Source organism: Electrophorus electricus, chromosome 12 (assembly GCF_013358815.1).
Source record: "Electrophorus electricus isolate fEleEle1 chromosome 12, fEleEle1.pri, whole genome shotgun sequence".
Taxonomy (NCBI): domain Eukaryota; kingdom Metazoa; phylum Chordata; class Actinopteri; order Gymnotiformes; family Gymnotidae; genus Electrophorus; species Electrophorus electricus.
Window position 1 is genome coordinate 9,460,598 of NC_049546.1, and position 12,126 is coordinate 9,472,723.

The 12,126-nt window shown below is 41.0% G+C and overlaps 4 protein-coding genes across 7 annotated transcripts in view; 3 read left to right on the forward strand and 1 right to left on the reverse strand.

Moving 5' to 3' along the window:
* Positions 1-1,872, reverse strand: part of si:dkeyp-121d2.7 (zinc finger protein 239) — a 3,850-nt gene extending 1,978 nt beyond the window's left edge. The window contains exons 1-3 of the mRNA XM_026999419.2: positions 914-1,872; positions 524-705; positions 137-218 (exon numbers count right to left, since the gene is read on the reverse strand). Coding sequence (XP_026855220.2) covers positions 137-218; positions 524-705; positions 914-1,205 — 556 coding nt within the window. The 5' untranslated portion in view covers positions 1,206-1,872. The remainder of the gene's footprint in view (positions 1-136; positions 219-523; positions 706-913) is intronic.
* Positions 1,873-2,051: 179 nt separating this feature from the next.
* mif (macrophage migration inhibitory factor) lies at positions 2,052-3,182 on the forward strand. Its single transcript, XM_026999420.2, has 3 exons — positions 2,052-2,264; positions 2,551-2,723; positions 2,906-3,182. The coding sequence occupies exons 1-3, from the start codon at positions 2,157-2,159 to the stop codon at positions 2,970-2,972; spliced, it is 348 nt and encodes a 115-aa protein (XP_026855221.2). The 5' UTR covers positions 2,052-2,156; the 3' UTR covers positions 2,973-3,182.
* Positions 3,183-6,382: 3,200 nt separating this feature from the next.
* Positions 6,383-9,688, forward strand: LOC113570724 (zinc finger protein with KRAB and SCAN domains 1-like). 4 transcript variants are annotated; one of them, XM_026999320.2, is made up of 4 exons: positions 6,383-6,625; positions 7,095-7,410; positions 7,504-7,582; positions 7,827-9,688. In XM_026999320.2, the coding sequence occupies exons 2-4, from the start codon at positions 7,114-7,116 to the stop codon at positions 8,876-8,878; spliced, it is 1,428 nt and encodes a 475-aa protein (XP_026855121.2). In that variant the 5' UTR covers positions 6,383-6,625; positions 7,095-7,113; the 3' UTR covers positions 8,879-9,688. The 4 variants fall into 4 exon arrangements, with proteins under 4 accessions (XP_026855121.2, XP_035388123.1, XP_026855122.2 ...); XM_035532230.1 differs by having other exon boundaries at positions 7,830-9,688; XM_026999321.2 differs by having other exon boundaries at positions 7,507-7,582.
* Positions 9,689-9,770: 82 nt separating this feature from the next.
* selenoh (selenoprotein H) lies at positions 9,771-12,103 on the forward strand. The gene is made up of 5 exons (XM_026999344.2): positions 9,771-9,858; positions 10,564-10,681; positions 10,842-10,984; positions 11,415-11,538; positions 11,754-12,103. Exons 1-4 carry the CDS (start codon positions 9,837-9,839, stop codon positions 11,519-11,521), a joined length of 390 nt encoding a protein of 129 aa, XP_026855145.1. The 5' UTR covers positions 9,771-9,836; the 3' UTR covers positions 11,522-11,538; positions 11,754-12,103.
* The last annotated feature ends 23 nt before the right edge of the window (positions 12,104-12,126 follow it).

A 12,126-nucleotide genomic window follows, 5' to 3' on the forward strand; every position in this document is an offset into this window, starting at 1 on the left:
TATCGCAGCATTTCCCCCGTTCAGAACAAAGCTGCTCATCCCTGCTTCCCACACCAAGCACACCCCTCTCACACTGCCTCATGCCTTTCCTGCCTGCCTTCTCCCACACACACACACACAGCCTGCCGGTGCTCACCGTGGGCAGAGCTGGTCTCGCTCTGGCTCATCTGAAGGGCCTCCTGTAGCAGCCTCAGAGACTCTGACCTGCAGACCTCCTCCTGCTCATACAGACCAGGGGGAAAACAGCACAGCACGTGACAGTATGCATAGAGCTCCATTTAGGGTTTGCAGTGCACCACCAGTTGATTGCCACTTGACTTCACTGAGTGACTGTACATAGGATGTCCGTTCACTGTTTATCAGCGGTATTAGATTGGGTGATGAAACTGAATAAGGACTTCTCTTTTTAAACCACTGCTCCTGCTTTGTTTCATACTTCTCAATCCTTTACTCCCTATGCCTCACTCCCTCTCACTCCCCCCTCTCCCTGCAGCTCTTTCCTCTCTTCTGATTGGCTGCTCACCTCCTCTTTAATGTTAGCCGCCTCCTTCCTCTCCCCGGAGACACGTATCCTCTCCTCCTCCTGCTCCTCTCCCTCTCCTGCAGTTGGCAGATGGACGCGGTACATGTCCCTCCTCTCTTCTCTCTCTCCTCCAGCCCCGTCCTCCCACGCAGAACCACTCCACTCCTTTCCCTGCTTGCCTCCTGAGAGGGTGAGAAGGGAGGGGGGAAGGAGAGGAGATCAGGAGGGGGAGGGAGAGAGGAAAGGAGGAGAGGGAGGAGAGAGAAAACTGAGAACTGAGGAGTAGGTCGCCATTACAGTTACTCACTCCATCTTGGCTACAATAAAGCAAGCTGAAGTTAACGTACACTAGCACCCACTGGAACTGATTAAGTTGACCTGCACCCTTACTTGCTTCCAATTTGTGCTTTTTAGCCACGGCGTCGTCCGAAGAGAGCAGACCTGCGGCACGGCGACTTGTCGCCCAGGCAATACCGTATTTTCGCTCATTTCTTAGCTTGTTTTCCGTTAACCGTAGACGCAATTTGAGGGCTTCGTTTTCTTTCCTGTTTAGTGAAATTTCCACCAAGTAGTCGTTCACGGTGTCCTGAAAGAGTTTAGTGATCTCGCACACCGACGCACGAACTAAACTATCCATGACAGCAGTCAGGTGTGCTTGAAAGGTTTTCACTGAATCCTCCATGGTTTTCCAGTGTTTGCGATCAGACACTATATCAGTCCATATACAGATTCCGCGACTACATTAGCGATCTGTTGGAAAAAGGTTACTCTCTAATTTTCTATCACAAGGCAACTAAACGGTGAGCCAGTACATGTAGCTAAAAGTTCCAGCTTTCTTACACTGCCGAGCGCCCGTCGTCCAATCTTGCAAAAAGTGACATCTCTCAATCAATTAGTTTGCGCTATAAATACAAATGTACCATTAATGTAGTTGATGTCGGCTCCGAACTCGTGTTAAAAAACTCAAAATCCGGCTACTGTTTAATTACACAACGTTAATTACTGAACATGTAGCAATCAACGTCGTTTCTAGAATTTAGCAAGTAAAGTAACTTCGTACACAACGCCTGAGGATGATACTACCCCACACTAAATCTCCTGAGCTTTCACAGCTTGCGCAGTAAACACATTTCACCTAAATAACACCCGACAGCTCTTAACCTACGTCCTGGTCTACAGTGATCGATCTGAACTTCTGGATCCATATACATAGGCACGGAGAGGGAAAATTCGTCAGCACCGTATATCCGTTCACCTTCTCAACTCAAGTGCTTTTCATTCTCGCCTACAATATTGTTTCCGGACGTGAGGGTATGCGCACGCGCGTTTTTACCGTAAATCATAGAAAACAAAGCTTGCCACAAGTAGCGTGACAAAGGCATTGGGAATATTTTGCAGATACACTGAGCAGTTAGACTAAAACCACTGTCCATTTAGCGCGGTATTTCCATCTCGAAATATATGTATTGCTGTTTTTGCTATTAGATTACACTTCCCTTTCAATGCGACAGGGGGCGTAAACCTTTTTTAAAGTATTTCCTCACGTGATTTGTAGAGGAACTATAAAAAGGTAGCAATACCCTTACCTGACAACGTGTGCTTGGGCGATTCTGTTTTACAACGAGCTTTCGCCATGCCGATGTTTGTAGTGAACACAAACGTTTCGAAGGATGCGGTCCCTGCATCAATAATGTCTGAAATTACCGAGGAGCTTGCTAAAGCGATGGGCAAACCGTCCAACGTGAGTATGACTGCGCACATGCACCCATGTAGTGGGATAGCTAGGCCGGATTAGTCCCCAACAATAAAATGATCATGATGGGAAAATTAACGTTAGCGAGCTGGCTAGCTGTCTCCACCATGGACGCGCTCAGTCACGCTGCAGTTAGGACTAGCTAATGAAATATTTTAGTCATTGGTGTCACATTAGTATGTGGCCGTTGACATTTCCTGTTGCCTAGTTCTGCTTGGGTTATAAATGCTGTATGTCGCACTCTTACTTGGTGTTATTTACCTCTTACTGTTAGTACATCGCCGTGCATATCAATCCGGATCAGATGATGATGTTCGGGACGAAAGAAGATCCGTGCGCGCTGTGCTTCCTCTACAGCATCGGCAAGATTGGGGGCTCTCAGAATAAAAAGTATTCTAAACTGCTAATGGACAAGCTTAATACCCACCTTGCTATTTCACCTGAGAGGTATACAACCTATTCCTAGCCACTTAAGTGGGATATGCATCAGCTTAGGCTAGGCAGTCTTTAATACTGAAACTAAACTTTAACTGATATCTAAGATTGCAGCTTATCTTAGTATTCTTACCATTTCTATATGGTACATTTGTTACTCTTATTTTTTAAATCTACTCTTCATTGTGTTTCAGGATCTACATAAACTTTGTCGATATGGAGGCAGCAAATGTAGCCTGGAACAACACCACCTTTGGCTAATGGCTGGTTTCATCCCCCCACCCCCGACTGGGTACTCACCCTTTCTGCTACAGAAATAATGGCTGCCAGATGACTAAGAAATAATCGCTTTCCTCTTGTCTGCTTAATGTATATTTACATCATTCATTCTGCTACCACATCCCCTATAGATGTAAGTGCTTACTATGAACTTGAATTGAAACAGGCAATAAATGATAGATTTTCATAATCTCTGGTTGACATGCGTGTCATAACTGTAGAATAAGTGAAAACCATGTTGCATCTATGTCTCTCACGATCATGAAATTTTAGCTGACGATTCATTGTCTTACCAAAAAAGTGATTAAAATTTCACAATTATTTTATGCCTATAAATAGAGGCCTACTGTAGTAATACACACAACCCTTATGATAAATATCAACTTATTGAACAGTGAATTTAGGTAATAATAGCTTATAATAATTGAGAAAATACATTGTCAAAATAAACGTATGGTCAAATCAAGTTCAGTTTGTCACATACATATTCATACACAGTATAACTCGCAGTGAAATGGTTTGAGAGTGCTCTGTCCAAACTGAGGGAAAAACGGGTACATAAGGAAGTGTGTGTGTGTGTGTGTGTGTTTGTATATATATGTGTATATATATATATATATATATATAATGTGTGTGTATATGTATGTATAATATTTATATATACACAATGTGCTGTGGATATGTGTATGTACAGAATGTACAGTTCCAGCTTACAAATTTACATATTTACAGTCACGTGGTGGTGGTGGTCCCCACAGTTTATCAGTTTCCCTGATTCAGGGCCGAGAATGGCCTGTGGGAAGAAGCTCCTCTTCAGTTTCTCTGTCTTGGTCTTCAGGGAGCGAAAGCACTTCCCTGACCTCAACAGAGAGAAGAGCCTATTGATGGGATGGGATGGGTGTGGTCCTTCACAAACCTCCTGGCCTTGGTCTGGCACCGTTTGTGATAGATGGTCTGCAGGTCAGGAAGTTCCGTATGAGTGATGCACTCTTCTGAACGCACTACCCTTTGGATTGCTTGTCTGTCCTGCTTAGTGCTGTTCCCAAACCAGACTGTGATGTTCCCCATGAGGATGCTCTCAATAGTGCAGGTGTAGAAGTTCCGCAGTACCTTGGAGGGCAGTCTGAAGTCTCTTAGGCGTCTGAGGTGGTAGAGACACTGACGAGCCTTCTTTGCCAGGGAGTCAGTGTGGCGGGACCAGGACAGGTCCTGCGAGATGTGAACTCCAAGGTACCTGAAACTATTTACTTTCTCCACCGTGGTTCCACTGATCCTCACAGGTTGGTAGTGCTGCTCCTGCTTCTTGCTGCAATCCATGATCAGGTCCTTTGTCTTGCTAACATTTAGGAGGAGATTATTTTCCTGGCACCAGTTTTCCAGGTATTTAATCTCCTCCAGGTACGCCCTCTCATCGTTGTCCGAGATCAGGCCCATGACGACGGTATCGTTGGCAAACTTGACAATGATGGTGGAGCTAGAAGTGGCTGTGCAGTCGTAGGTGTACAGTGAGTAGAGCAGGGGGCTTAGGACACAACCCTGAGGAGCTCCAGTGCTGAGGGTGAGGGTGGATGAGGCACAGTTTCCCACCCGTACTGATTGTGGTCTGTCTGTTAGGAAGTTGGAGATCCAGTCGCACAGGGATTTATGCAGTCCTAGATCCTCCAACTTAGTAGTGAGTAGGGAGGGGATGATGGTGTTAAATGCTGAACTGTAGTCGACAAACAGCATTTTCACATAATTACTCCTCCCTTTGTCCAGGTGGGTCAGCATATCAACATTTACCCAAAGGGTGTCAAAGTCTGTGCATGAGTTCAGAAGCAAAACAGCCTTGCACTTTTTGCATTAATGCTGGAAAGTGTGTTTACCAAAAAGTTAGGACACAAGTAAGCATAGATTAGCAGGTTGAGAGTTTTTGGAACCTTTGTGTCATATTCAATAGTCTGTCTGGGTTGTAAAAAAAACCAGGATAATAGTTCTTGTTGACTCCCAACACAATAGTGTCAAAATTTAGAAATGATATTTTTTATTAGGTAAATATTCAGTTTAAGTGTTAGCTAATAGTTGCAGTCCTTACAACAGCGCAAGTCTTTACCAAGGGTTTTGCTTTGCTTCTTAGAATCTGCAGTTGGTGTCTGACAACAGGTCAGAGAAAATCAGAATAAATCATTTGTTTTATTTACTATTCTTTACTAGCAAAACCTAGCAAGTCATAGATAGATACTTTACTGCCACTGTCCTAACTCCAAAGGTTGAATAATAACAGGAATAGTATATAGCTACTGATTTAGAGCTGCATTTTACAGGTTGAGGATGGGACTAAAAGGTAAAACATGGTGTAATCAATGTGAAGCACTCTGACATAGTATGCTTTTTACTCCCCATAATGGACAATTAGTCATGCAAATAGTGAATTTAGCAACAACAAACAGTAAGAAGCTTGGAGAACATATATTGTTATGCTAGTCTGGTCAAGGCATGGTATGCAGTTTAAATAAACAGTTGTTTATGAACACAGCAGCACAATCGAATGTGCTGCATTTGTGAATTTATGTAGGATTTGATGAGGTGTTTTTGCTTAAGAAAGTAAATATTTATTTGAGACTGCGAGCATACAGTAGTGCCAGTATTGCCTCTTTGTGGAGAATTTCTGCTAAATGTGAGTGAATTATGTTTCTGGCCCATGAGTTGCCTTGTATCTAAAAAATCCATAAGAAAAGCAAAAAATCTCCTGGAAAACCAGGAGGGAGTGAGTATATGTTGAATTTATTTATTTATACTTTTACATGTAGTAGATGAATAACTAGCATGCCCAGGTTAGGTGCTGGATGTCCAGTTTCCTGCTAAACCTGATTCTTGGTCAAGCAGCTTTGGCCACCATGGTCCAGGATATTGTTGCATGCAGAACTAGTTTCAGCTCCATCACTGAATATAACCTTTGCCTATGAAAACTGGACTCTCTGTACTTTAACTCCAATATTCATCATTTATAGTCCAAAATGTTTGTGTAATTACTGTATCTAATAACTAGTTACATATTGTCAGCTGGTTCATAAATTAAAGAAGATAAACATGTCTAAATCATTTATTTTCTAACAATACTAATTATTGCCGTACTAAGACAACCTCTTTCACACAGGCACATACCTGTAAAATATACTGTGTAGTAGCATGGGAGTTCAAATATGCTTGCGTTTTAGAAATATATCAAATTGTCTTAACCATATTAGAATTTAAAAAATGACTTAGAACATTACAATATCTCAGTTCAGTACTAATGTCTAACAGCCCGTAATTCACGACCAGACCAATAAATAGCCCCTGAATTAAAACTGTTTGTCCCTTACGAGACACTGTAGATTTTTTTTTCCTTTTTAATAGCATTTCGTCACTAGAGTACTCAACGGGCTTTTTATGTAAATTTTTCAGGAAGTTGTACCTTCTTTCACCTAATGCATACTGCCCGTTTCTTTTTTCCTTTAACTATTTACTTATAGCGGGTAACTACATACATTTAAGCATAGCGAATAATTCGTATTTTAGCTACTTTCCCTTGTAACTCATGCCAAATATTTAGCTAGCTCGCTCATCGGCTAACTGTAATTTATTAATTGAATCTGCAGATACTGAAGAGCCAGGTGGGTAGATAACTAGCTAGCTAACTAGATAATGGACTAGCGACCAATCCTTGACGTATTCGTATAGACTGCAACAATGGTATAATGTGTTAATGACATTTGTTTTTAAAACTAAGGCACTCGTAGGACCTTCTCCAGTAACTACGCTTTGGCCTAGTATAAATAAATGCATTGCTATTGGTTACTGTTTTATTTTAAACTTCATTCTGCTGTGTTTATGCTATAAACAGCAGAACCCACATTAATCCCAGGATAGTAGTCTAGAAACTACGTATTCCTGTATTTTAAATAATATAAGTAATCGATTAGTTTGAGCAGTGTTAAATCTTAAGTGTTAAAGACTAAAAATTAGCATATTTGCCAGGCTTTCATGCACTATTGTGCATTACATTTTATATATTTCAGAACAATATTGTGAAGATTAATACAATCTTTACTACATTCACTGTTGAAATGATTTCTCCCTCAGGTAACCTGGAAGCACAGCCATGTCTTTAGAATCCTTCCAGACCTTTCAGCACCAGCTAAGTGCTATCCTGGAAACACTCCTAGCCACAGCTTTTAGGGACATCACACAGCTAGTAAAATATAGCCTCCTACATGATATTGTTCATAGCAGAGAGGAAGCGCAGGTCCTGACTGAAAGACTACAAGGTGCAGGTGGACAAAGGAGAGGAAAAAGCGAATGCAGAGAAGCTGGGGAAGAAAAGAAAGATGTTTTGTTTGTTGTGAAGCAAGATCCAGAGGCATCTGGTGAAGGAGAGAAGGTGATCTCACCTATGTTGGTATGTAGCTACTAGTTTCGCATGTTAAAAACCAGGAACCACTGTGTATAGGCCAAGCTACAGGACACTGAATGTGACTTGTGTGCTGTGCAGCAGAATGAGGAAGACTATGGCCTGGAGTTAGGGGCTTCCCTGTTAAGGAACTGCAGAGCAGTTGAACATCTGTCCACCAGTAAGTCACTTAAATGAATTATGCACTTGTCCTTCATAAATACATTGACAATTGTAATATTAATGCACCATTATCTTACATGTTCTTACAACTCACACCTCACTGGGAAATTGGACAGAATTACAAAATAAAATACCAGTCTTTCATGTACTTCATGTATTCATGTATTACATGAAGTATGAAATGCTTATGTTGTATAAAATATGGGTAAATATTTGTCACTTATGTAAAATCTCTTCAACAGTAGGTGTGAATTCTGAAGCTGAAATGGACAAACGTGACCAGCCTTTCCATGGAGAATCTGCTCCAGCACAAAGCTCAGAAACATTCACTGTGAGACAAAACTGTCAGTGGACTTGTAATTTACTCACAGGCAATTACAGAAATGAGACAGAACGAGCAACTCAGCCATCTCCTCGTGCCAGTGATCAGCTGCAGAGGTGGGATGTTCAGTCTGCCTGCATAGCTTCAGTTTGTCTTAATAAGGAGGAGGACACAGAAGGAGTAGGTAACAGACAGGGTAATGCCTTACCTTTTGTAGTGGACATAGCGGATCGTACTTGCAAAGCACAAGGACAGCTTGGACAAACGCCACCAAACAACAGGGACACACGGACATCAGAAAGAGGCTCAGAGTTCCCAAACACATTAACAAGAGAAGTGGCTCTAACCATGAGAGGGATATCACCAAGGTTATCCTCCTTACCGTACACAACAAATCCCCCAACTACACCACGTGTTACTCCAAACACAACTAGAGGAAAGTCAGTCCTGCAGTTAAGCCCTGGATTTATTACTCCAAATAGTATGCGCGCCAAAGAGAGTATTCCACATAAAATCAATAGAGGCTACATTGGTAAAGGCCATTCTAGTATGGGACATACCAGTGAAGTTACCTTTTCTCAGAAAGGCCATGTAGCTGGACCTGTTAATGCTGGAGAAGTTAAGAAAAAGTTTCATGAGTGCTCTCATTGTGGTAAGACCTTCCTCCTAAAAAGGAATTTGCTATACCACCAAAGGTATCACATGGCAGAGAGAACTCACACTTGCACAGAATGTGGAAAAGGCTTTGTATACAGGTGCCACCTGAAAGCTCACATGAGGAGTCATTCAGGTGAACGAGCATACAACTGCACTGAGTGTGGGAAGTCATTTATCTACCTGTGGAACCTTAAGAAACACATGACCATCCATTTGGGACTGAGGCCATACTGCTGCTCTACCTGTAACAAAACATTCATTTGGAAATCAGACCTGAAGAAACACAAACAGATTCATACCAAGAAAACCATTTGACCTGGTCATTAATTTTGTGGTGTGTTAATCACTATGCTTATGTCAGAAGTGCCTTCGGTCCTGAAGATTGACTGCCCTTTACACTTTAGTTCCACCTGGCTGCTGTATCCAGATTGTATTCCAGGCTGGGTTTAACTGGATAGCGAGATAACAGTTGTAAATAAACTCTAGAGGGTAGTAGAGCTCCATAATGAGAGTTGGCTCAAATGAATTAATTTACTGCATTTGGAATCAAACTCTTCAGCATAATTCCCAGGACCAAGGTTGTTCTGTACAACAGGTTTAGCATGATGCTGTGTTTAGTAGACTAATTTGTCCTCACTAACAGACAGGAAATCATGCACTTGGGCTTGAAGGTGAACTTTGGACAGCTTAGGGAAAAGATACAGTTCTGCTCAGTTGCACTCACTGGAGACTGTTAACAATTATGCAGCTTTGTATTAGGTGAAATTATGAACTGCCTACAAGCAGTGGTACATTTGCCTGCAAAATGAATATATGTATCACTAAGTCATCTAAGGAAACATTCACTTTGTGGCAGGAATGATAACTGGTTTTACAAATATTCTCAAATAAGTGTTGTAAATGGTTGGAAGTGTACTTTTTTCATTTTTAGTTGAATTTTTAATTTCTTATGACACTACTGCAGGCTACATAGTTGGGCATCTTATCCAACAGCTGTTTTTCTTGAAAATTCATTAGTTAAAAGAGATCTTGTTGTTTTTATATATATGTGTGTGTGTTTGTGTTTTTGTTCAAATTAATGTATAAAAAATTCAAACTAATAAAGTGCTAATGCGTGTCATGTCAGAGATCGTATGACGATAAGGCTGTCAAGACTTTCCTCCGCGCTAGATGGCGATATAAAATGTGCTCCGCAGTGTTCATCCCCTTGAAATCTTGCTAGTTTTTTTTCTGCAAGGTTTATCGTAGCCCGCCAAATTCTTCTGGCAGTGCAATGGCATCGCGTGCTAAAGCAGGTATTCTGGGAAAACATTTTATTGTTATACTAAGTGTGTATAAGGTTATTTCCAAGCATTGCTTAATATTCTAAGGTATCCTTTTTTGCAGTGTTATGTAATTTTAAACATAGAATTTACTGTTTCGATAACCTAGCCAGCCAGTCAAAAGTGTCCAGTTATTTCTTTTTAAATAAAGGTAACCTGGTTAGTTTACTAGCTAGAGTTCCCCTCGTTTCACAGTAGACGGATATTTATCCAGCTAGGTTAGGTTATTTATCTAGCTAGTAAAGTGATTTAAAACCTTCAAAGCTGCACCGTTTGATCCCGAGGCTGAGCGGGACGAATGAAGGGAATAAAATATTTAGCGGGCTATCGCCCTTCGTGAGGTTGTTGAAATACCTACAACATGAAGGGAATATGAAAAAGTGCAGTATTGAAAGGTTTAACGACACAGGCCGCATATATACGGCCTATGTATTGACTTAAGCACTTCTATTTTACCGCCACTGGCTATTGCTGTCTTTTACACATTTTTGTCTTACACAAAATCCTTTTTTTCAATTGCAGTCCTTCACTGCGTAGTTTATTACTGCTCGCCTGCGTTGTAGCTGAGAATAATACAATCGATTAATACACTGATTTCATACAATCTAGAGGTTTTGTTTTGTTGTTTTTGCTTGGTTGGTATTCTCTTACCAGGCTTCATGTTTAATGTACGTACAGGTCGTGGGTCGAAACGCACGGTAGACCCGGTGGCAGAGCCTGAGACAGTGACCAAGAAGTATAAAGCAGATGAACGAGCAGAGGATGATCTTGGTCAAAGAGTGATCATTGAACACTGGTGAGAACAGTCAGAACACAATCAAAACAATCTGTTTTCCCTCTTTTAAAAATTAAGGTCCACTGATATTGGTTTTTCAAGTATGTTAAATGGCAGTTAAGGAATAATAGAATTGTCAGTCGGTATTCACCTTCTTGATGCGATACGTGTTTTGGCTCAGTAAAAGCTGACGCGTGTACGGGCGGAATGCTGACACAGTGCGTGAGGCTCTCGTGCTAGCGCGACCTGGACTGCGTGTGCTGCTCAATCCACATAAACCTCGGCGGAACAGCTTTGAGATCACGCTGGTGGAGGGAGGCAAAGGTAAGTTCAGGCACACAGCAATAGCTGTGTCTGAAATGGCCTAGTTCAGTATGATGGTTTTTGTTTTTGTTTTATTTTTTTAATTAAAAAAAAATTAATTATTTTTATTGGGGCATTGATGCTGCAAAAATGTCATATTAAATTCTCCAGAAATGCCAGTGTGATGGATACTAAACATTTCACATTAATAAGGAGTGTATTGTTTGATATTGGACAGCCTGTCTTTTGTAGTTCAGTGCATGCTTTTTAGTTGTGAAGTGCTCCATAAATGTTTAGTGTTTTAATGTTTGAGTTTTAGGAAGCTGATTGTCCCCACCTCTCCTACTATGTTACACCACTTTTTAATAACTCTTGGGTTCAGTTTTACTTAATAGGATATAGTATGCAGGCTTAGATAAGAGTAACCTTTTCCTTTTTTTCTCCTTGGCAGAGACTGTGCTGTGGACTGGCATCAAGAAGGGTCCCCCCCGGAAACTAAAGTTTCCAGATCCTGCTGAGGTTGTGAATGCCTTGGAGGATGCCCTGAACAGCAAGTAGAGGTTGTGAGGAGACAGGTGAGTGTGTGTCTGTGTGTGTTCAAAATGTTAATTGCATAGTCTGAGAATTTCTCTAAAACTTGTCAGCTGTAGCCAGAATGCACAGGAACAAATGCATATCACCCTTTAAGAGGAAAATTTTGTAATGGAACAAATGCATATCACCATTTAACAGAAAACAACCATATTTTATATTTTGTTCTTGATTTTAACATATTAAAACTGATTTTCAGTCAGTCATCTTTGGGTCCTTGGATGCATAATGATGAGGATGGTCCAAATGGTCAACTTCAAGTCCATTCTCTGATGACTTTGGGTATCCTGACCTGGATTATTACAGCCTCCTTGTGGTCTCAAGAGTTCTCTTTTGAGTTTATACTTTGCGTTTATACAGTTGTTCTGTCTCTGCTTCGTTTATCTATGGCTTTACTATTACATGTGTTTTGAGCAGCCTTGATAATGAATTGTTTAGGAATGTTCTGTATGTATTGTGTACATTCAAGAATTGCACGGTCTGGGTTACAAACATTTAGTTTCCTGTCAATTAGAACTGTTCTATGTTCAATAAAATGAAGCTTCTGTATTTGCATTTTTAATTTGTCTTTA

Bases quoted from the DNA above. Each gene is read 5' to 3' on its own strand.
- mif (XM_026999420.2), top strand. From the start codon at position 2,157: ATGCCGATGTTTGTAGTGAACACAAACGTTTCGAAGGATGCGGTCCCT. The intron at 2,265-2,550 runs GTGAGTATGACT...TCTTACTGTTAG, and splicing joins CGATGGGCAAACCGTCCAAC to TACATCGCCGTGCATATCAA. The intron at 2,724-2,905 runs GTATACAACCTA...ATTGTGTTTCAG, and splicing joins CTTGCTATTTCACCTGAGAG to GATCTACATAAACTTTGTCG.
- LOC113570724 (XM_026999320.2), top strand. From the start codon at position 7,114: ATGTCTTTAGAATCCTTCCAGACCTTTCAGCACCAGCTAAGTGCTATC. The intron at 7,411-7,503 runs GTATGTAGCTAC...TGTGCTGTGCAG, and splicing joins AGGTGATCTCACCTATGTTG to CAGAATGAGGAAGACTATGG. The intron at 7,583-7,826 runs GTAAGTCACTTA...TCTCTTCAACAG, and splicing joins AGTTGAACATCTGTCCACCA to TAGGTGTGAATTCTGAAGCT.